The sequence below is a fragment of the Dendrobates tinctorius genome, unplaced genomic scaffold (assembly GCF_039654945.1).
Source record: "Dendrobates tinctorius isolate UK_male_01 unplaced genomic scaffold, ASM3965494v1 ptg000257l, whole genome shotgun sequence".
NCBI lineage: Eukaryota > Metazoa > Chordata > Amphibia > Anura > Dendrobatidae > Dendrobates > Dendrobates tinctorius.
Genome location: NW_027361924.1, coordinates 11526867 through 11551728, shown reverse-complemented (window position 1 = coordinate 11551728; position 24862 = coordinate 11526867). Strand labels below are relative to the sequence as shown.

The window sequence follows — 24862 nt, the reverse complement described above, 5'->3', positions numbered from 1 at the left end:
TCTTTCCCCTCCTTTTTCTCTCTCTCCCTGTTCTTTTTTTCTGTCCACTCTTTCTTTCTCTGTTCTTTCTTCCCCTCTTTCTCTCTCCCTCTGTTCTTTTTTCCCCCACTTTCTTTCTCTGTCTGTTCTTTTTTTCTGTCCACTCTTTCTTTCTCTGTTCTTTTTCTTTCTTTCTATTTTCTTTATCTCTGTTCTTTCTTTCTTTCTCTCAGTTCTTTCTTTCCCCTCATTCGTTCTTTCTCTATGTTCTTTCTTTCTTCCCCCTCTTTCTTTCTCTTTCTCTCTGTTCTTTCTTTCTCTCTTCTTCCTTTCTTTCGCTCTGTTCTTTCTTTCTCTCTTTCTGTTCTCTCTGTTCTTTCATTCTCTGTTCTTTCTTTCATACGTACACTACTAATCAATAGTCTCCTTCACATGTACGTGTTTCGCCACAGAGCTAGTGTCCGTTTGATCCACACGGAGACAAGTCCGTTTTTGGCTGGCACCACGGATGTCACACGGCATAAATCGTGGTATGTGTTAAAGGGGGGGCCCACTGAGACTCTTTCTCCCGGGGCCCTCAAAAACCTGGAGCCAGCACTGTGTTCATCTCTAAGATTCAGTGTTACATTTGCACAGCGCAGTGTGCTCCCTCGTAGCTACACAAGTCCCTGAGCAGTCACATCCACCCCCAGATCATGCAGGCTGCCTTCATCCATCCTCGTTAATGTCTCTTACATGGGGGCTTGCATTCCTGTACCACTCATGAGGTCTCACAGCCCCTGTAGGAGGAGACATGGCGGTGTAACTGGTTGTGATGTGACTGACAATGGTTTTAGGACATCTGCGAGGCCCTGCTCCTTTCCTTTCTGTGACCATGTCCTCCCTGCTCCTGATCCTGCTGCTCCTGGTGACAGCTGCGTGTGAGTATGGCTTTAATGAGGATGCATCCATTCTGCAGAGCTCTATTACAGCGTTTGCCCTTGTGATGCTTTGTGTGTGGACGGCAGAGCATCTGCAGCATTTCACATCCTGGGATCACACGATGCACACAGTATGATGACATCCATATAGTCTGTATAGGGTCTTAATCCACATTCATCGGTTTCATCCTGAATAGGTCTGTATATACTACACACCTGTGTCTCCAGACGTGACGCTGAGTACTATCCCACTGCTGGTATCATTGTGTGTTACTGAGCTTCTCTATCATTACATGTATCACGCATGTGAATGGAAATTGCAGAAATCCATGCACGTTGTGCAGAGTCTGCCCCATTCAGACGCTCAGGCACAGAAAATCCTGCAACATATTCTTACAACTGACTACTACTATAGACACATGAAAATATCATATTATATCATTTTGGCTAGTGCGGTCCTACCACCACTCCTATCCTGTCTGCTATTTTAAAGGGGTATTACCATCCCCAAGATCCTATCCCAATATGTAGTAGGTATAATAATATAATAATAATATTAGAAAACATCTCCAATTAGAAATGTAGTATAATTCTTCTAATTTGCTATGTCACTTACCCCATGTGCAGGGCATTGCAGTAGATCAGGTATCTATGGTTACTACCACTAACCACTGTCACTATATGAGTGGTAGTAACCATGGATACCTAAGCTACTGCAATGCCCTGCACATGGGGTAAATTAGGAGAACTATACTACATTTCTAATTGGAGTTGTTTTCTAATATTATTATTATTACACCTACTACATATTGGGATAGGCTCTTGGAGATGGGAATAAGAATTAATTAAATCATTGTATTCCCCAAAATATAACAGCACCTTTCTTAGGCCATATTCTCATGAATTCATCATGGCATGTACAATTCTCATTTAACATAAAAAACAAACCTGTGACACCATTAGCAGCAGCAGCATGTCCTCGGTGACATCAGCGATGACACGCTGCTGGAGACACCTGACCATGGCAGCCAATCACACGTCTCAGCGGTCCTACTGACGCTTTGAATGGTTATTCCAACCCACTGCTGCTGGCATTATAATTTTGCCCAGGCAACCTCTCTAAGGGTTAAACTTTATAAGTTTTCAACATTAAAGCTCATTATTACAGCCAACTAGTAAAACGGGTATACATCACAGATGGCATCACTCACAAGTGCACTGTTATATTGTTCCTAAGTAAGCAGATACTCAAAGGCAATGTTGTGGACATGGTGGAGAAACCTCACTCACTTTACTATTTCGACTACTATTTTCTTGTTTTTACTTGTGGTGATGTGAACCTAAGATATATGTATTTTATTTACAATTGTTTGCAATATTTTTTTTTCTATTTTTTTTTTTTTATACACAACAAGAGCTAACGGGGAACATTCACAATTAGAGATGGGCGGACACCTGGACGTTCGGGTCCGGTCGAACAGTTATAGAAAGTTCTTGTTCAGGCACTAGAGCAGTACCCGGACCCCATTAACTTGAATAGGGGGCTCGAACATCCAGTGTTTGCCATGCTGTCATGAGCATGACAGCGCCGCAAACACCACTTCTGATCGGCAGTAAAATCATTATTGCCGGTCAGACAGCCGCGGTTCCCACGCTGTCAAGACAGTGTGAGCACGCAGCTGTGATCGGAGGTATAAAGTTTACCACCGGTTATTGGTGTCAGCTGATGGACTACTGCTTCCATCAGCCAACGCCTGCTGCTGCTAATAACAGTGATAGCAGGAGCGGCTGATGGAAATATTCATCAGCCGACGCCTTCACTGTAAATAATTAAAAAAAACAACAAAGTGGGTTCCCCCCTATTTTTGATAACCAGCCAAGCCAAACTCACAGCTCAGGGCTGCAACCCTCAGCTGTCAGCAAGGTTGATTATCAAGAATAGAGGAGTCTCTACTCAGTTTTTTTAATCATTTAAATAAATAACTTAAAAGAACAGTGTGGGGGCCCTCCCCATTTTTGACAACCAGCCTTGCTAAAGCAGACAGCTGGGGGGGCTGGTATCATGAGGCTGGTAAGGGGCCATGGATATTGACCCCACCAGCCTAAAAATAGCAGCCCTCAGCCGCACAGAAAAGACACATCTATTCAAGTGGGGTTAATATTTGTGGGGTTGATGTCACTTTTGTATTGTCCGGTGACATCAAGCCCACGGCTTAGTAAAGGAGAGACACATATCCATTACTAATCCTATAGTTATATGGTAAATAAAGACACAGCCAGAATAAAGTCCTTTATTTGAAACAAAACAAAACACTCACTTTTTTATCTAAAAATATCCCAGTTATACTCACCTAACACCTAATTCCACCAAAGCCCTCGTCTACTGTAATAAAACAAGAATAAAAAACAAAATCCCTCACCTATCCATGGCCACTTACCAGTCTGAGAATACCAGCATCGAGCTGTCTGCTTTAGCAAGGTTGGTTGTCAAAAATGGGGAGGACTCAACGCTGTTTTTTTTAAATTATTTATTTAAATAATTTAAAAAATTGGAGTGGGGAACCCTCTATTCTTGCTAATCAGCCTTGCTAACGCTGATAGCTGAGGACTGCATCCCCCAGTTTTGAGTTTTGCCTGGCTGGCTATTAACCCCTTCACTACCAAGGGTGGTTTGCACGTTAACTCCCGGGCCAATTTTTACAATTCTGACCACTGTCCCTTTATGAGGTAACTAGATTATGGCCCGATGCTATCGAATCGGGAGGATGCGATAGCATCACACCTCTTGCCATGTTAACCCTCAACACACACACTCCTCAACACACACTCCTCTCACCTTTCACCATCTCCACTCACTCTTTCACTCCACATACGACCCCTTCTCTCACTCCGTCTCTCATACTCACGCCGTCATCGCCGCTGCTCCACGATCCCCGACATCTTCTTCCGCCGGCGCCATCCTGGATCCAGACGTTGTCCACACCGGCGACATGTTCTTGCGGCGACGCCATCTTGAGTATCATGAAATCCCGCGATAGTCAAGATGGCGTCGCCGGAAGAACATGTCGCCGGCGTGGACGACGTCGGGATCCAAAATGGCGTTGGCGAAATCTCGCGAGTTTTCGTCGACGCCATTTTGGATCCCGACGTCGTCCTCGCCGGCGACATGTTCTTGTGGCGACGCCATCTTGACTATCGCGGGATTTCGCCGATCCAAAATGGCGTCGCCGCAAGAACATGTCGCCGGCGTGGAGGACGTCTGGATCCAGGATGGCGCCGGCGGAAGATGATGTCGGGGATCGTGGATCAGCGGCGATGACGGCGTGAGTATGAGAGATGGAGGGAGAGAAAGGGTCGTATGTGGAGTGAAAGAGTGAGTGGACGTGAGTGGAGATGGTGAAACGTGAGTGGAGTGTGTGTGTTGAGGGTTAACATGGAAAGAGGTGTGCGGTGACGTCACCGGTTACAACTGGACGGAAGTTGTTACAACCGGAAGTTGCTTAGGGCATTTATTATTATAGATAACTCTGGAACGCTTCCATGGATCCCACTGATTCTGACATTGTTTTCTCATGACATATTGTACTTGATGTTAGTGGTAAAATTTCATTCAAATAACTTGCGTTTATTTGTGAAAAAAATTTTCCAACTTTGAATTTTTATGCCCTTAAATCACAGAGATACGGCACACAAAAAACTTGATAAGTAACATTTCCCACATGTTTACTTTACATCAGCACAATTTTGGAACAAAATTTTTTTTTGTTAGGAAGTTATAAGGGTTAAAAATTGACCAGCGATTTCTCATTTTTGCAACACCATTTTATTTTTACGGACCACATCACATTTGAAGCCACTTTGCGAAGTCTATATGATAGAAAATACCCAAAAGTGACACCATTCTAAAAACTGCACCCCTTAAGGTGCTCAAAACCATATTCAAGAAATTTATTAACCCTTTAGGTGCGTCACAGGAATTTTTTGAATATTTAAAAAAAATGAACATTTAACTTTTTTTACAAAAAAAATACTTCAGGTTCAATTTTTTTTATTTTACCAAGGGTAACAGGAGAAATTGGACTGCAAAAGTTATTGTGCAATTTGTCCTGAGTACGCTGATACCTGATATGTGGGGGGGAACCACTGTTTCGGCGCATGGCAGAGCTCAGAAGGAAAGGAGCGCCGTTTGACTTTTTCAATGCAAAATTGGCTGGAATTCAGATCGGACGCCATGTCGCGTTTGGAGAGCCCCTGATGTACATAAACAGTGGAAACCCCCCACAAGTAACCCTATTTTGGAAACTAGACCCCCCAAGGAACCTATCTAGACATGTGGTGAGAACTTTGAACCCACAAGGGCTTCACAGAAGTTTATAACGTACAGCGGTACAATTAAAAAATCATATTTTTTCCACAAAAATGATCTTTTCACCCTCAATTCTTATTTTTCCAAGGGTAACAGGACCCTAAAAGCTATTGTGCAATTTGTCCTGAGTACGCTGATACCCCACATGTGGGGGTAAACCACTATTTGGGCGCATGGCAGAGCTCAGAAGGGAAGCAACGCCATTTGACGTTTTTGGCTGGAATTGAGATCGGACACCATGTCGCGTTTGGAAAGCACCCGATGTACCAAAACAGTGGAAACCCCCCACAAATGACACCATTTTGGAAACTAGACCCCCAAGGAACTTATCTAGATGTTTGGTGAGAACTTTGAACCCCCCAGTGCTTCACAGAAGTTTATAATACCTGGGCGTGAAAATAAAAAAATCGTGTTTTTTCCACAAACATGATCATTTAGTCACCATTTTTTTTATTTTCCCAATGGTACCAGGAGAAATTGGACCCCAAAAGTTGTTGTCCAATTTGTCCTGAGTACGCTGATACCCCATATGTGGGAGAAAACTACTGTATGGGCCCACGTCGGGGCTCGGAAGGGAAGTAGTGACGTTTTGGAATGCAGACTTTGATGGAATGGTCTGTGGGTGTCATGTTGCTCAGTATCAGGTCACAGGACTCAGCCCCAAGGACACAGGGTCAGAGTCCCTCTAGACCTACTTAAGCGTGCGGCGTCGCAACTGCGGACGCCACTAAGTGACGCTGGCGACCGTGGAAAGTCGACCAAGAGAACCGTGGCGTACAGACCAAGCCACCCCTTGGCGTAGATGCCAGTCTCCGACACTGCCTCCTACTTGCTCCTCAGTCTGGGCGCCAACAGGCTAGGCTACACAACACATGCGTACCAAGGGTAGGGGGTCTGCGGGTGTCATGTGCGTTTGGAGAGCCCCTGGTGTACCTAAACTACTGAAACTCCCCACAAGTGACCCCATTTTGGAAACTAGACCCCCAACGGAACTTATCTAGATGTGTGGTGAGCACTTTGAACCAAGTGATTCACAGAAGTTTATAACGCTCGGGCGTGAAAATAAAAAAATCATTTTTTTCACCAAAAATGATATTTTTGCCCCCAATTTTTTATTTTCCTAAGGGTAACAGGAGAAATTGGACCCCAAAAGTTGTTTTGCAATTTGTCCTGAGAAGGCTGATACCCTATATGTGGGGGTAAAACACTGTTTGGGCGCATGGCAGAGCTTGGAAGGGAAGGATCACTATTTGAATTTTTCAACGCAGAATTGGCCGGAATTGAGATCCGACGCCATGTTGCACTTGGAGAGCACCTGATGTGCCCAAACAGTGGCAACCCCCAATTCTAACTCCAACCCTAACCCCAACACACCACTAACCCTAATCTCAGCCCTAACCCTAGCCCTAACCCTAATGGGAAAATGGAAATAGATACATTTTCTTTTAATTTTATTATTTTTCCCTAACTAAGGGGGTGACAACGGGGGGTTTGATTTACTATTTATAGCGGGTTTTTATTTTTGGCAGCTGTCGCACGCTAAAAGACGCTTTTTATTGTAAAAATAGTTTTTGCATCACCACATATAGAGAGCTATAATTTTTCCGTATTTTGACCCACCGAGTCATGTGAGGTCTTATTTTTTGCAGGACGAGTTGACGTTTTTATTGGTATCATTTTCGGGGACGTGACATTTTTTGATCGCTTTTTATTCCGATTTTTGGGACGCAGAATGAACAAAAACCAGGGTTTCATGAATTTCTTTTGGGGGGTGCGTTTATACCATTCTGCGTGCGGTAAAATTGATAAAGCGGTTTTATTCTTCGGGTCAGTACGGTTACAGCGATACCTCATTTATGTCTTTTTTTATGTTTTGGCGGTTTTATGCAATGAAAACTATTTTATATAAAAAAAATAATTATTTTTGCATCGCTTTATTCTGCGAGCTATAACTTTTTTATATTTTCGCTGATGATGCTGTATGGTGGCACGTTTTTTGCGGGACATGCCGCGGTACCATGGATATTTATATGCGTCTTTTTGATCGCGCGTTATTGCACTTTTTGTTCTGCGGTATGATAATAAATCATTATTTTTTGCTTCGCTTTTTATTTTTAATTTTTAAGGGATTCGCTAAAGGGTTTAACTAATGGGACGGTTTTATAGGGCAGGTCGTTACGGACGTGGCGATACCAAATATGTGTACTTTTATTGCTTTTTTTTTATTTCCAAAAAATGAATTTATTTGGGAATATTTTTTTTTCTAATTTATTTAGCGATTTTTTTTTTTTTTAAATTATTTTTACACTTTTTTTTTTTTTTTTAACTTTATTAGGTTGTCCCAGGGGGCCAGGGGGGACATCACTGTCCTGTGACAGCAATCTGTCTTAGGCATAGACGCAGACTTCCTCATGCCTGCGCTTTGCAGGCACTGAGGAAGTCAGCTCCCTACAGGCCCCCGAAGGTCCCCGTCGCCATCTTGGATCCGGGGACCTGTAGGGAAAGAGACCCCCGCAGCAGCGCTGCACATTGCGCTGCTGTGGGGGGCTCAGGGAAGCACGGAGGGAGCCCCCTCCCTGCCGATGCTTCCCTTTAACCCCGGCACACCGCGATCGTGTTTTATCGCGGTGTGCAAGGGGTTAACGTGTCGGGGGCGGTCCGTGATCGCCCCTGACACATTGTGCCGGGTGTCAGCTGTGATAATCAGCTGACACCCGGACGCGATCAGCGGCGCTCACCACGTGGGCACCGCTGATCGCTGTGACGTAATATTCCGTCCATGGGAATTAGGTCCAGGGTCACATGGACGGAATATTGCGTCCAATGTAGGTAAGGGGTTAAAAATACATGGGAACTCAAGCCGCTTTTTTTTTTTTTAAATTACAGATGCGCTCAAAAGGTTACATACCCCGGCGCAGATTTTTTTGCTTTCTTGGTCTTTTTTCAGAGAATATGAATAACACCAAAACTTTTCCTCCACTCATGGTTAGTGGTTGGGTGAAGACATTTATTGTCAAACTACTGTGTTTTCTCTTTTTAAATCATAATAACAACCTGTGATGAAGGAGTTAACTGCTCCTACCCCCCCAGGGCCTGTAAGCATATTGAACAAAGCAGGATTTAGTGCTCCAATGTTGAATAGCAAGGTCTTTTAGTATGTTAATGAGATAAGGCCCAAAACAGAACTTCAAAGCCAAGTAGGAGGCACGTCAGCATGGGGCAGGAAGGCGCCTGGGGGCTTCAATTAGAATATACCTGTCAGCTAGACACGGAAATACACATCCATTGTCTCTCCCAGCCGCCCCGACTCCATCCTAGGATCATGGATTATGAGCACATCTTTTGAGTTATGGACTTATGAAAAACATCCGAGTGACCCTGAGGAAATCGTGCATCTGGCAGTGCGACTCCTGAGGCGGTGAGGGTTCTGGGGCCTGAGATACATAGATTGGTCCTCCACAGCGACCCAATGGGGCCATGTTTGCTCTCCACACGACAGGCAAAACAAACCAAATCACTGGTACCTCTCATGTCCTGATACGATCTTGCTGTTGAAAGTTACCCCCTTTCTTAGACATTGGGAATAAGATCTGCAGGGAGCTAAAGGGTGGAGATTATTAGCCCACCCTCTGACACAGGGGAAGGGACCTAGTGTGCTTAAGAACTATCAGCCCATGGCAGAGAGTGTCTCTCTCACAGAAGAACCAGATGATGATGATCTAAGAAGGAACAGGGGACAGATCTGCCAAGGGGAACAGCGGCCCATGCTTTGGGGTCTGTCCGGCAGCTAAGATTCTTGTACCTGTGGACTGCAGAGCTCCCGGCACCCACATGCAACCTACAATCTGGTAAATTGACCTCCAGCTTAATATCTCTAATTCTTCTACCTTTATTGTTATATTTTACTGAAAATCCACAGTAATTCCATTGTATAGCCTACTGTATATTTCTGTAATTATCTAGTGCACCCTTAAGGCAATTAAACCATAAAATTAATCTTGGGCTGATGCTTTTACTCTGTAACAGGACATCCTCCCCGGCGGCCATTTGCTCTAGGTGCAGTTCCCTTACTGACCTGAGAGACAAAGGGGGCGCCGGAGAGCTGTGCCTGTGTAGCTACGTCACATTGGTGACGTGGGAGGAACGGGTCCTGTTTCCTCCACACAACCCAAAACATCCAAATGGCCCGGATCAAAAGTTCACATACCCTGATTTTGGCCTGATAACATGCACAGAAGTTGACACAAATGGGTTTGACTGGCTACTAAAGGTAACATCCTCACCTGTGACCTGTTTTCTTGTAATCAGTGTGTACATAAAAGCTGATTGAGTTTTTGGGATCCAGACAGACTCTTGCATCTTTCAGCCAGCCACTGACGCTTCAGGATTGTGAGACATGGGGAAAGCAAAAGAATTGTCAATGGATCAACAGGAAAAGGTAGTTGGACTACATAAAACAGGAAAGGGATACAAAAATATATCCAAGAAACTGATAATGCCAGTCAGCTGCGTTCAAACTGTGATTAACAAATGGAAAATTAGGGGCTCTATAAAAACAAAATCACGGTCAGGTAGACCAACAAAAACGTCGCCAACAACTGCCAGGAAAATTGTTCAGGATGAAAAGAAAAACCCTCAAATAACATCAGCTGAAATGCTGGACTCTCTGAAAACTAGCGGTGTGGCTGTTTAAAAATGCACAATAAGGAGGCGCTTAAAATGGGATGCATGGTCGAGTCACCAGAAGAAAGCCATTGCTACGCAAATGCCACAAAGTATCTCGCCTACAATATGAAAAACCGCACAGAGACAAGACTCAAAACTTCTGGAACAAGGTAATTTGGAGTGATGAGACCAAAATTGAACTTTTTGGCCACAACCATAAACGTTACATTTGGAGAGAGGTCAACAAGGCCTATAATGAAAGGAACACCATTCCTACTGTAAAGCATGGAGGTGAATCGCTGATGTTTTGGGAATGTGTGAGCTACAAAGGCACAGGAAACTTGGTCTAAGTTGAAGGAAAGATGAATGCAGCACGTTATCATAAAATGCTGGAAGCAAATTTGCAATAATCAGCCTGGAAGCTGCGCTTAGGACGTACTTGGAAGTTCCAACAGGGCAACAATCCAAAACACAAGGCCAAGTCGACCTGTCATTGGATAAAGCAGAACAAAGTGAGTGGCCACCTGACCTCAATATCATTGAGCCACTCTGGGTCCCCTGATGAGCCCCGATAACAGGAGGGGGTGAAACGCATAGGGACGGTACAAGGGACAACCTAACTGGGATTTATTTACCAGATAAGTGATTTATCATGATGCTCACCTATAAAATGCTCTTTCTGGTCTATGAGTAACGATGAGACTGTATTTAGGAAGTTCCTGATATTTTCATTGATTTTTTTCTATGCATTTCCACTTTATATTGTGAATGATCATTTTATATGCATTTGCAATTTACATATTATATGAATGGGACAAGGGACATTGTATCTAGGATGACTTAATTAGATAAGTGATATGATATCTATCCATACAAATGTTCCCTTCCTATTTTTCAGAAGTGTGAGATTGTATTTAGGAAATTTCTAATGGGGTTTTTTCATGAATTTGCAATCTTTTGTTACATGAACATATCTGCTTCTAGCATATGTGCACTTTACTATATGGTGCCTATAGCTGCAGTGTAGCTAAGCTGAGGGAATGCTATTGAGAATTTAATCTGAAAAACATAGAAAACCCTAGTTTTTTTCAGTAGACATCTATTTGTTTATATTAATGCTACGAGATACAGCTTTTCCCACAGTTTAGTGTTATCATAGACACTTTGTATATTGGATGCATGTTGAATTATTTACATAGCTCTAAAATAGGGGTAAGCGGGGATTTGACGGGACTGCCGACATTAAGCGGAGGTGCTATATAGAATTTTAGAGTGCCAACTTCCGCAGTCAGGCAGGGAGACAGATTAAAGGGAATCTGTCACCGGAAGTTGCAGGCCTATGTAAATGGCCTGGGTCCGGTCCGATGGGCGGTGTTTGTTCTTCTTTCTCCACCCCATCCGTGGCCCCTGTCCGCGATCTTCTCCGGTATTAGAGTAGTTCTTCTCCATAATTAGGGCGTGCGCAAAGTAATCTTGCTTCGTGCACGCGCGGTATGCTTTGCCCAACTGCGGGCAAAGCTGATAATCATTACTGCGCATGCGCCGGTACACTATGTCCCGGAAGTATTTTGCTGTGTTCCGGGACATAGTGTACCGGCGCATGCGCAGTAATGGTTATCAGCTTTGCCCGCAGTTGGGCAAAGCATACTGTGCGTGCGCGAAGCAAGATTGCTTTGCGCACACACGAACTAAGTAGAAGAATTAATCTAATACCGGAGAAGATCGAGGACAGGGGCCACGGATGGGGTGGAGAAAGAACAAACACCGCCCATCGGACCGGACCCAGGCCATTTACATAGGCCTGCAACTTCCGGTGACAGAATCCCTTTAAAGGGTCCTAATAGGCTCAGTGTAGGTTTAATTGTATTTATATCATACCATTTTTTTTTACCCTTAAATCCTTGATACATAAAAATTATTAAGATATCTCCTCTATTTTTTTGAGGGCTTTGGGAAATGTTATGTTCATCTATTCTTTTGTCTATCGAATTTAATTTTAATATATAATAATTAAAAGCTAAATTTTAAAGGGTTTTTGTTTTTGGTGTACTTTTGCATCCATGGAATCCCCAGACATAAGGAAAAACCTTCTGCATAGTGGTGGATACTGCATGGCTTTTCCCAGTGGCGCATATGCGTTCATTCTCTAATCCAGGTAGAGACTGATGAAGGGCGAGTTACAGTTTGAAAAGTCTAGTATTTTCCGAGTTATAGAACAAAACATCTCGTGTTATCCGAGTTACAGAAGGAAAGGTTTTGCATTTTTCGAGTTACAGAAAGAAACATCTTGTCTTTTTTGGATTTTTTCACAATAAATTCTCATCCTTATGAATCGCATATGAGTGCCAAGTTTTTAAATACAGTTTATGGGATACCATCCTACTTGTGCACCAACTTACTGGAATTACCATGTTCTACTTTTTTATTCAAGACCCTATAGCTACAGTCTGAATGTGTAGTCTGGAGCCCCCTATAACAACAGTCTGGATGTGTAGTCTGAAGCCCCCCATAACAGCAGTCTGGTTGTGTAGTCTGAAGCCCCCCATAACAGCAGTCTGGATGTGTAGTCTGAAGCCCCCCATAACAGCAGTCTGGATGTGTAGTCTGAAGCCACCCATAACAGCAGTCTGGATGTGTAGTCTGAAGCCCCCCATAACAGCAGTCTGGATGTGTAGTCTGAAGCCCCCCATAACAGCAGTCTGGATGTGTAGTCTGAAGCCCCCATAACAGCATTAACTGTTAATCTGGTGACCCCCTTAACAGCAGTCTGGCCGTATACCCCACATAAGATGATATTATAATATTGCAGTACAATCACTGCAACCACTAGAAATGTCTATGTCATACACTGTCGGATGTTCTGGCTCTTTTCCCCTGGTGTCATCACAAACTATATTGTTCTGCACCAAGATCCTAATTTACTATAGTGATTCATACAATATCACTCTGTAACGGTCTGTAATGGTCTATAATTGTCTGTGTCTCCCAGGTGCTCAGCTACAGGTCACCACCTCCAATGCTTCCGTTACGTCTGAGCCCGGGACCACGGCGGTCTTGCGATGTATGTTTTCTTTGGGTGTGACCCCAGTGGATCCTGCGCAGGTGCACGTGTTTTGGAAGCATGACGGAAAAAAAGTGTTATCATATGTGGACACAATCACTGCTTTCAGACCTGGCGCACACATCTCCGAAGAACAGCTGGCGAAGGGTGACGCATCACTATTTCTACCAGATGTCACGCAGGACGATGCAGGTCTATATTCCTGTAGTATCCGACTGGGATCGGAGGAGGTGACACAAGCTGTTAATCTGATTGTTAGTGGTAAGTGTCCCTTCAAGTTCTCACTCTATTAAGTGTGATTCTCCAAATTACACCACAAATGTCTTCATTATATCAAAATCATAAAAACTTTAGCTCAACAAGATAAAGAGACAGACAGACAGATGATAGATAGATGATAGGTAATAGATAGAGACAAACAGATAGATAATAGATAGATAGAAAGATAGATAATGTTTTAATAGTTTGCTAACATTCAGTCACAGAGATAAGATTTTGACCTCATGCAGACATAGTGAGCTGTAGTTTGCTGGTCTGTTGTATATGAAAACATGTATCACCTTCATATTTTAATTCCATTGATCGGAATAATGGAGTGAGACCTTCCTGAGGTGTTAAGGATTGGCAAGTCTGTTTTCATCTTCCAACTAATCATCTAGAAGGCCAGTAAGGTTACTGTCCTGAAGGTCCCACTCTCTGAGCTTTCTCAGTCCTTTGTCCATATAAAGGTAAAGTGTTTCCCAGATATTGATGGGCAGGTCTTATAACTACATCACAGTTATTCGATGCACGGTGGACCTGCTGCTAGTCATGGACAGTAGATGTCCATTAAAGGGTTATTCCCATCTTTTTAGATGGACATTGTGGGATTGTGCTTGTAAAATAAAAGCACTTTTGCAATTTACTGCCTATTAATGTTGGCAGCCGTTCTGGAGATATTAACACTTTTCTTTTGTTTACACCTGGTTGCCTGCTTTTAAAAAAGTTATTTTTTTACTTTATTTGCCTCACGTGACTTGAACCTGTGATTGTTTGATCACATATACTATACACTGCAATACAACCGTGCAATATATAGTTCAAATCACGGTCTCACATTCACAGGAGGACCAAGATGGCAGGGACCGAAGCCTTCAGCAAGATCCCTGATGCTATGATAACCCATTTGTGTTCCTTGACCTCGTTGTGGGTGCCAAGGGAAGCGATTGCTTCGGCAACAGCTCCATTTAAAAGCAGCTGTCAGAGATTGATAGCAGCATCTAAATGGTTAACAGCAGCGATCAGAGCTCAACTCCGGTCACTGCTGTTGGAGACAAATGTCAGTTTTGTCTACTGGGAGTGAATTGGCTCCCGTCCTGAGCCCCCTCCAGACACAGTGACCCCAGTGCTGATTTATTTGTATGTCATTTTGTACTAAGGGGTTAGGAGGAGGCTGAAGGAGACACCCAACTATACAGTTTTCTTGACACGACTGAAATGAACTTTTTGTGCAAATCGATAAAATGCGAATATGTAAAACCTTCCCAATGCGTTTTTCATCTTGACAAATATGCCCTTATCAAATGCAAAATTTTTGTTATTTTTCTATTTATGTACTAAATAACTACATTGTGAGAGATCTTTCTAGAAATCTTATTTGAGGTGCAGTGGCAGTCTTAATAATATTTCTAATAATAATATCATATATAATACCATATCATTATTCGTTGTTGATCTACATGTTGTCTTTTCTCCAGAATTTCGTCACATAAGCCTTGAAGGAACCACAGTCGTTATGAACAAGTCTAATGAGTTGCAATGTTCAGCAAATAACCTGTCATCTCCTGACATTACGTTCCAGTGGATGAGAGACGGAGCGGTTCTCAGCACCTCTGCCCCACAGAGGGTAGAAGGCAATGACACTCACGGCTTTACAGTGCAAAGTTCCTTCTGCTTTACTCCTGTCCTTGGGGATGACAAGGCTCATTACTCCTGTGAAGTGGTGCCAAAAATATTTCCTCCGCTCAAGAAAACATTACAGCTTACCTTCGGAGGTAAGATCCCAACACTTTGCTACATACAGTGGGGAAAAAAGTATTTAGTCAGCCACCAATTGTGCAAGTTCTCCCACTTAAAAAAGATGAGAGCGGCCTGTAATTGACGTCATAGGTAGACCACAACTATGGGAGTCAAAATGAGAAAACAAATCCAGAAAATCACCTTGTCTGATTTGGCAAGATTTATTTTGCAAATTATTGTGGAAAATAAGCATTTGGTCATCAACAAAAGTTCATCTCAATATTTTGTTATATATCCTTTGTTGGCAATGACAGAGGTCAAACGTTTTCTCTATGTCTTCACAAGGTTGGCACACACTGTTGGTGGTATGTTGGCCAATTCCTCCATGCAGATCTCCTCTAGAGCAGTGATGTTTTGGGCCTGTCGCTGGGAAACACGAACTTTCAAATCCCTCCAAAGGTTTTCTATGGGGTTGAGATCTGGAGACTAGGCCTCTCCAGGACCTTAATATGCTTCTTACAAAGCCACTCCTTCGTTGCCCTGGTGGTGTGTTTGGGATCATTATCCATGTTTCATCTTCAATGCCCTTGCTGGTGGAAGGAGGTTTGCACTCAAAATCTCACAATACATGGCCTCATTCTTTCATGTACATGGATCAGTCGTCCTGGTCCCTTTGCAGAGAAACAGACCAAAAGCATGAGGTTGCCCCCCATGCTTCACAGTAGGTATGGTGTTTGTCACAATCCATTTTTGGATCTGTGTCAGTTTGGGCTGCTCACATTTAAACTTTTTTTCTTTCAGGCCATCGGGAGTTAATATTAGTTTTTCCCCCTGGTGGCCGCTGGTGTTACTACATGTTTAGTTAGTCTGCTGTGCTGGTGGTGACCACTCCCACCTTCCTATAAAAGGTCACCAGGTGCTGCAGCTAACTGTTGGTGATACACTTCCTTTTGATACCAACCGTGAAGACTGGAGCTACTTGGTGCAGTGGTGGTTCAGCTTATCAGGAGCAGTGGTGGTTCTGCTGAAAGTTGAGTTCAGGAGCCTTACTCTGCTGTATGGTGCATTGCAGCAGATAAAGCTAAGTTTTTTTTTAGTTGATCTAACCCTGAGGTGTCTGTTTTATCTTTCCTTTGGTTTTTGGTGCAGTTCACTTTTTTCCCTGTCTCACCTCCTGGGGAGGGGGTTGGGGGTTTAGCTCAGGGCTAAACAGGAGATAGGGACAGGTCGGTGACTTGGGCCTCACTACCATCAAGTGTACCCCTAAGTTAAGGAAAATCAGGGCACCCCCTTAGCCTGAGGGGCAGTTCAGGGGCCCAGGTTCCTTGTCCCCTGTTTTCCCATTACTGCCCAGTGACAGTGTTCTTTGGATGCAACTCAGCATTCTGTCTCCTCCAAACATGTAAACTTCAGACAGGCCTGGACAAGTACTGGCTTAAGCAGGGGGACACGTCTAGCTCTGCAGGATCTGAGTCCCTGGTGGAGTAGTAACATATTAACATAGTTTTGAAGGCTGAAGGAAGACCTTATGTCCATCTAGTTCAGCCTATTTTTAGCGCAGCTGTTCTGCATTGTTAATCCTGGGGAAGGCAAAAAACCCACAGAGTAGAAGCCAATTTTCTCCAAAGGGAAAAAAATTCCTTCCCCTAAGCTGGGTCAACCATCTACGTATAATATTTTGTTATTCGTAACTTTCTATACTGTTACTCACAAGAAAAGCCTCCATTCCTTTCTTAAATTCATTCAGTGAGTTGGCCATCACCACTTCCTCAGGAAGAGAATTCCAGAGCCTCACTGCTGTTACCGTGAAGAACCCTCTTCTGTGCTGGTGCAGAAATTGTCTTTCCTCCAAACAAAGAGAATGCCCCCTTGTTCTTGTCACAGTCCTTGGTACAAACAGTTCATTGGAGAGATCTCTGTATTGCCCTCTAATATACTTGTACATATATATTAGGTATCCCCTAAGTCTTCTCTTTTCTAGAGTAAATAGACCTAATTTTGATAACCTTTCTGGGTATTGTAGTGAACCAACTCCATTTATCATTTTAGTAGCCTGCCTTTGAACCCTTTCAAGCAGGGCTGTGGAGTCGGAGTCGTGGAGTCGGAGTTAGTTTTGGTTGGAGTCGGAGTCGGTAGAAATGTACCGACTCCGACTCCAGCTTTAAAAAAAATGTATTAATATTTCATAATTGAACTTTCATATGAATTTTATAAATGTTACTCAAATATATATGTTCTATCAAACTATGAACAACAGTGATAAGCAGTTCTGCTGGAGATAGAGACATTTCTTACTTCTTATGTGTCACTGTTCTCCACTGCCCTTATCTAATCTTATACTTGGTTAACCTCATGCTGCCCCAACCCCCCTACTTACAATGTATGAAACTGAAAGTGAAAATGTGTTGCAAATTCTTAGTAGTAAAGCTCCTCCTCTAGACTAGATCATACTAGGTGTGCGTCTTCCAAGCATCTCACAGCTGCCTGCTACTCAGAAGAGGAAGACTGTAAGAAGTATTATCCTTTCAACAAACTTTGCATCAGTTAACTGTGAGTACAGGAGGAATAATAACAGTATTACTGACCACTATATCAGTTGTACGACCTGGCAATAATTTTGTACAATTGTTTTTAGGAAAAACAATTGTCATTTGGATTGTGAATGCAGAATTAAAAACCTGAGAATGTCAAAGAAGCATCACATTAAATCAGCTGTATTTGAACATTTCACCATCACTCAAGATAGAAAACATTATGTCTGTCAGTGTATGACAAATGATCCAGACGAAAACAAATGCTGTGAAGCCAAGATGAGTGCATATTCAGGCAAAGATAAAAATGCTCCTACCAGAGATTCTAATCTAAAGAGACATTTACAGCGCTTTCATCCAGAAGTACTGAAAGCAGTGGATGAGAAAGACTGCATCCAAACCAATGAACCAGTGCCCAGCTCTTCCAGCCAAACAAAGGAGCAGAGAACTTTGCAGCCATCAGTTGCAAGATATTTTGTCAGTGACAAAGTTACTGTGACAATGACAGTAGATACATTTAAAAAACATCATAGAGCTTGTTGTAAAGGATAGTGTGCCTATTTCATTATTTTCACGACCAGCTTTTATGTGTCTGAATGGGGAAATTGCCCGCAAGCTTGGTGTTTCTCTGGAGAGAGAGAGTATTAGAAAATTAGTAATCGAAGAAGCTTTTAAACAAAAGGAAGAACTTAAAAAAACTCTCAAGGGATGCTTTCTGTTTCTTAAAATGGATGCCTGCACACGTCACAGAGTGAACTATTTTGCCATCAATGTCCGATTTGTTTGTGACAAAAATGAAATAGTTACCAAGACATTGGCAGTAAAAGACACCAAAGCTCATCACACCAGTGAGTTTCTCCAGGTCTTGGTGGAAAAGGTTCTGCAAGACTATGAACTTAAAAAAAGAGCAAGTTCTTTCTGTCGTAACTGACAATGCTTCAAATATGATAAGTACTATTAAGCTAATGAATAAGAGTAATGATGGTGATCAGCAGCTAGAAGAACATTCTGGGTCCACAGACACAGAAATGTTTGAAATAGAGGAACACAGTATTGTAACTGAGGAGCAAACTGAAGTTGCTTTAGATGAACAGCAACATGATAGTTTAGATGATCTTGTTGAAACTGTGTCAATGTTCTTTCATTCATCACATGCGCTGTGTTGTGCATACGCTACAGCTGGCTATAAGAGACAGTCTGCAAGAAGGACATGCTGCTGCACTGATTGGCAAGGTGAGAAAATTGGCTACTGTTGCCAGAACCCCTAAAGTTGACTCAATTTTGAAGAGACGTGCTGGAAAAGGGGCAATTATTGATCAAGCCACACGATGGGGCAGTACTTACTTAATGATTCAGCGCTTGGTTGAACTGAAAACCTTTCTTGTAGACATGACTAACCCTCAACTGACGCTAAATGAAAGTCAGTGGAATCAGGTGACTGAGCTGGAAAAATTGCTAGAACACCCATTTACAGTGACTAAAAAATTACAAGCAGAGGACTTAACTCCAGGTATTTTCTTAAAGGAGTGGAAGAACCTGATGTTTCGCCTGTCCCAAAGAGGAGGGTTAATTGCAAGTGGCATTGCTACATCAATGAAACGGAGAGAGGAGCTACTATTACAAAATAACATTCTTTTGGCAGCTGTTTATGTAGACCCAATGCATCGGATTCTTCTAGATGATCAACAGCTAAGTAAAGGAAAAGAAGCTCTGTTTGAAATAGCAGTAAGGATGAAAGGGTTGCAGAACAGTCAGGAGGAACAAGAAGAATTTGGTTGTCCTGCCACATCTTCACCTTCATCATCAACTGATGAAGAATTTAATTTCGAAAAATATTTGGATCACAAGGACCGTGCAAAGCGTTCCCGCATAGAAGAAGAGTCATCCCCATCAAGGAACACAGCCAGTACATTTCAGCAGAATTTTTCATGTGCACTAAAAGAAATTGAGAAATTTGACCGTTCATCAAAAATAACAGTGCAACAAGCGATTCCTCTGTATCCTGACATTGTCAGAGATGTTGCCCGAGTGGTTACTGCTTTGCCACCAACACAAGTTAGTGTAGGGAGGTTGTTCTCTGCTCTCAAAATAATTAGATCAGATTTGAGGGCATCCATGAAGGAGGATCTGACAGAGGCAATACTTGTTCTGAGGACAAATTTATAGATTTCTTCTTATTAACTGCATAAAAGTGTTTATTGCATATTTACTTACAGTTTAGAAAAGTTTATAAAAGTTATTTGCTATATTCTAATTGTATTCTAATAAATGTAGTTTTTGCTCTAAGTGGTCCGATTACTTATATGATGGTGAGAAACTGAATAAGCACGATGTTTAATATTTTACAACAGTAAATTTGTTGTTATGAATTGGCCATTTATGAAGGAGTCGGAGTCGAAGCCGGAGTCGGAGCCTGATAAAATCCAGGAGTCGGAGTCGCAACTGTGGCTTACCGACTCCACAGCCCTGCTTTCAAGTTCAGTAATGTCTTTCTTGAGCCCCGGCGTCCAAAATTGCACAGAATACTCCAAGTGTGGTCTGACAAGTGATTTGTACAGAGGGAGAATTATGTTTTCATCTCGTGTCCCCAGACCTCTTCTAATGCATCCCATGACCCTATTTGCTTTGGTGGCAGCTGCCTGACACTGGGCACTCCAATTTAGCTTCTTATTGACTAAGATGCCTAAGTCTTTTTCCATGTCTGATTTCCCCAGCAGTTTCCCATTTAGTAAGTAATTGTAGCATCTGTTTCTCCTTCCCATGTGCATAACCTTACACTTATCTGTGTTAAACCTCATTTGCCATTTTTCAGCCCAATTCTCCAATTTGCTCAAATCTGTCTGTAGTTGCAAACTGTCCTCCTTTGTGTTAACTACCTTACATAGTTTTGTATCATCTGCAAATAATGATATTTTACTGTGTAAGCCATCCACCAAATCATTAATATATTAAATAGTAGGGGGCCCAATACAGACCCTAGTGGTACCCCACTAGTAACCCTGGCCCAATCTGAGTATGCACCATTAATAACCACTCTTTGTTTCTATCACTCAGCCAGCCCTACCCATCTACACACATTTTCCCCTAGCCCAAGCTTTCTCCTCTTACTTACCAATCTTTTATGTGGGACAGTGTCAAATGCTTTAGAGAAGTCGAGATAAATGACATCCAATGATTCTCCTTGGTCCATTTGAGAGCTTACATCCTCATAGAAGCTGATCAGGTTAGTTTGACAGGAGCGATCCTTCATAAATCCATGTTGATATGGAGTTAAACATTTATTAACATTGAGATATTCCATAATGGTATCCCTTAGAAACCCTTCAAAAACTTTACCCACAACAGATGTTAAGCTTACCGGCCTATAGTTTCCAGGTTCCCTTTTACACCCCTTTTTGAATATGGGTACCACATTTGCTTGTCGCCAATCAAAAGGAACAGACCCTGTTTCTATAGAGTCTTTAAATATAAGGAATAGAGGCCTGTCTGTCACATTACTTAACTCCCTTAATACCCGAGGGTGAATGCCATCAGGGCCTGGTGATTTGTCAATTTTAATCTTACTAAGGCGGTTCTGCATTTCTTCCTGGGTTAGGCAGGTACCGTATTTTTCGGACTATAAGACGCACCGGACCATAAGACGCACTCCAATTTTCAGTAGAAAAATAGGGAAAAAAAAAATAATGTGTCAAATGGGGGTCCGTCTTACAGTCCGAATTCAGCTTACCTGGGAAGGGATCCGGAACAGGTGGAGAAGTAGTCACAGGGGTCATTCAGTGGTCCAGGCTCGTGCAGTGGCGGCTCTGTGCTGGGGCAGCTGCGCTGGGGTAGGGGCAGCTGTGCTGGGGCAGCAGTGCTGAGGCAGGGGCAGCAGTGCTGAGGCAGGGGCAGCTGTGCTGGGGTAGGGGCATCTGCGCTGGGGCAGGGGCAGCAGTACTGGGGCAGCTGTGCTGAGGCGGGGCAGCTGTGCTGGGGCAGCTGTGCTGGGGCAGGGGCAGCTGTGCTGGGGGAGGGGCAGCTGTGCTGGGGCAGAGGCAGCAGTGCTGGGGCAGCTGTGCTGAGGCAGGGGCAGCTGTGCTGGGGCAGGGGCAACAGTGCTGAGGCAGGGGCAGCTGTGCTGGGGCTGGTGGGCTCTGCGGTGGTGGCAGCGGGCGGCGCTCTGCGGTGCGGTGGTGGCAGCGGGCCGTGCTCCGGTGCAGGGGCGGCGGCTCCGCCGGCATTTCTTCGCAGCCCGGAGGCCCCCGCACTTCCCTTGCTGGCCGCCGCCATGTTGCGGTGGCCTCCGGGAGCATGGACGCCGGAAAGATGGCCGCCGGTCCGGGGACGGCGCATGCGCGGGATCAGATCTCGTCCCGAGATCTCGGGGGACGAGATTCAAATCTCGGCCTCGGGACGAGATCTGAAGCTGCGCATGCGCCGTCCCCGGACCGGCGGCCATCTTCCCGGCGTCCATGCTCCCGGAGGCCACCCAAGGGAAGTGCGGAGGCCTCCGGGCTGCGAAGAAATGCCGGCGGACCCGCCGCCCCTGCAACGGAGCACAGCCCGCTGCCACCACCGCACCGCAGAGCGCCGCCCGCTGCCACCACCGCACCGCCCCGCCCGCTGCCACCAGCCACAAGGTTAGTACCGTGTATTGCGACCATAAGACGCACCCCCCACTTTCCCCAAAAAATTTTTGGGAAAAAGGTGCGTCTTATGGTCGGAAAAATACGGTAATACTTAATGGGGAGTTTACATTATCACTCTGCATTTCCCCTGGCAAATCCTTTTCCTGTGTGAACACTGTTGAGAAAAAAGTATTTAAAACATTTGCTTTTCCCACATCGCTCTCTATGATTTCACCCTCATTGTTCTTTAAAGGGCCGACACCATCAATTTTAATCTTTTTACTGTTTATATAATTAAAGAATAGTTTGGGGTTTGTTTTACTTTCCTTAGCAATGAGTCTCTCAGTTTCCACTTTTGCTAAATGTATTTGTTTTTTACACATTTAATTTTTTTCTCTATAACTTTTTAATGTTTCTTCATTGCCTTCTTGTTTTAGCTTCTTAAATGCCTTGTTCTTGTTATTTATTGCCCTTTTTAAGTGTGTTACCGATGGTAGCCTTTGGTACGGCGGTCCCAGCTCTATGCAGGTCATTCACTAGGTCCCCCCGTGTGGTTCTGGGACATTTGCTCACCTTTCTTGTGATCATTTTGACCCCACGGAGTGAGATTTAGCCTGGAGCCCCAGGTCGTGGAAGATTATCAGTGGTCTTGTGTGTCTTCCATTTTCTTATTATTGCTTCCACAGTTGACTTTATCACACCAAGCTGCTTGCCTATATGGTGTAGGGCTACAATTTTGTTTCTGGTGTCCTTCTACAGCTCTTTGGTCTTCATCATAGTGGAGTTTGGAGTTTGACTGTTTGAGGATGAGGACAGGTGTCTTTTATACTGATAACAAGTTCAAACAGGTGCCATTACTACAGGTAATGAGTGGAGGACAGAGGAGCCTTTTAAAGAAGAAGTTACAGGTCTGTGAAAGCCAGAAATCTTGCATGTTTTTAGATGCCCAAATACTTATTTTCCACCATAATTGGCAAAATAAATCTTGCCAAATCAGACAAGGTGATTTTCTGGATTTGTATTCTCATTTTGAATCTCATAGTTGTGGTCTACCTATGATGTCAATTACAGGCCTCTCTCATCTTTTTAAGTGGGAGAACTTGCACAATTGGTGGCTGACAAAATAACTTTTTTTTCCCCACTGCATTTCTCCATGAAACTGAATAGTATCAGAGTAATCACAGGATAAAGCTGCCAGATATTAATACAATGATGTAAAGCAAAAAAAAACAAAAACTCACAGGTAATATCTCTGCAACGGAGTGAAAAACATAAACATTTTCACTTCTGTTTTTTTTGGATCCACCTTTGGCTTCGGCTGACTCAAAATACTTTCTAAAATTAATCTGCAACTGATCTAAAAATGCAAGGCAGGCAATATTAGAAAGGTTGGGAGCATCAATCAGTTTTGAAGGCCTATTTCTATATTAAAGCATTTCTAGGAAATTTGTTTTACTTGCAAACCTCATCTTCACCTCTGCCCTATTCTATCCCACTGTTTCACAGTTCAACCAGAGGTCTTCTTCTACCTCTCAAACAACGGTCGGGCGAATTCATCCTTGGTCTGCCTGGTGTCAGGCTTTTATCCTGATGATCTGAACCTCTCCATGAAGAAAGATGGAGAGCTCTTGGGTTGCAAGATCAATAAATGGAGAAATTCTAATGGCACCTATTCCCTAGAGGCCATGTACCGGACCAATGTGACATATAGTGATAGCAACGCTGATTACACTTGCAGCGTCCATCATTCTACGATACGAGAGGGTAGGACAGAAAGGCTGAAGTTTCTGGGTGAGTTTTCAATAGTTTTATGGCGGTAAATGAAGATATTCTACCATATACCAGATTGAAAATCATAAACCCTTGGCAGCATTAGTTAATTTTTCATCTTTTAGTTAGTCGTGAATGTTTTTTACAGATACATATTACCGTAAATTACTAACTAAATGTCTCTTCTTGCAGTTGATACTTATATACCAGAACCGTTTTGGATCACAATAATTTTCGGCTTCTTACTATTCGCAGGGATTAAGATTTTCTGGAAACAAGGTAAAACAAACCCAAAACTGGATTCAAACTATAGCATGGAATTTGCAACTTAACGTACTTATCATCTGCATGTGGTGAATCAGACCATATTGAGACTAGCTATGGGGCGTCCCATCCACAGCACATAGAGGTATTAGGGACTCCGGCTTCCTATCTCTATGCAGCACACAGACAGCAGCATGGTAGGAATTATACAGGACTACTGAGAAGTGCAGCTGTGAATCAAGCACTTGAAAGGCTAAAAAGCTGCAGCCCTATCTCTGTCTTGCTCACTCTGCTCCCTCCTCTCCATAGATTTCTAAAGGCAGCTGTAATCTGTTGCTTTAGGCTATGTGCACACGCTGCTGTTTTTGCTGCGGTTCCGCTGCGGTTTTGGCCCTGCAGAACCGCAGCAGTTCCGCAGGCATGGTACAGTACCATGTAACCCTATGGGTTTTCAAAACCGCAGTGCTCACGCTGCATTTTTTTCTGTGTGGTTTTGCTGCGGTTTATAAACCGCAGCATGTCAACTGTTTCTGCGGATACCGCTGCGGTTTCACACCTTTAACATAGTAGAGGTGTGAAACCGCAGGGCAAAACCGCAGGTCACTTTACCTGCGGTTCCATGGGGAAAAACCCACAGGTAATTCCGCAGTGTGTGCACATAGCCTTAGTGAGTTTTCAGCACCACTGTGGAATCGGTAAGC

At 43.4% G+C, this 24862-nt stretch overlaps 1 protein-coding gene across 1 annotated transcript in view; it reads left to right on the top strand.

Annotated features, from left to right (window-relative positions):
• Positions 1-477: 477 nt before the first annotated feature.
• The window catches only part of LOC141069241 (uncharacterized), a 36318-nt gene continuing 11933 nt past the window's right edge, over positions 478-24862 (top strand). The window contains exons 1-5 of the mRNA XM_073558694.1: positions 478-899; positions 12920-13252; positions 14728-15024; positions 23634-23918; positions 24090-24176. Coding sequence (XP_073414795.1) covers positions 806-899; positions 12920-13252; positions 14728-15024; positions 23634-23918; positions 24090-24176 — 1096 coding nt within the window. The 5' untranslated portion in view covers positions 478-805. The remainder of the gene's footprint in view (positions 900-12919; positions 13253-14727; positions 15025-23633; positions 23919-24089; positions 24177-24862) is intronic.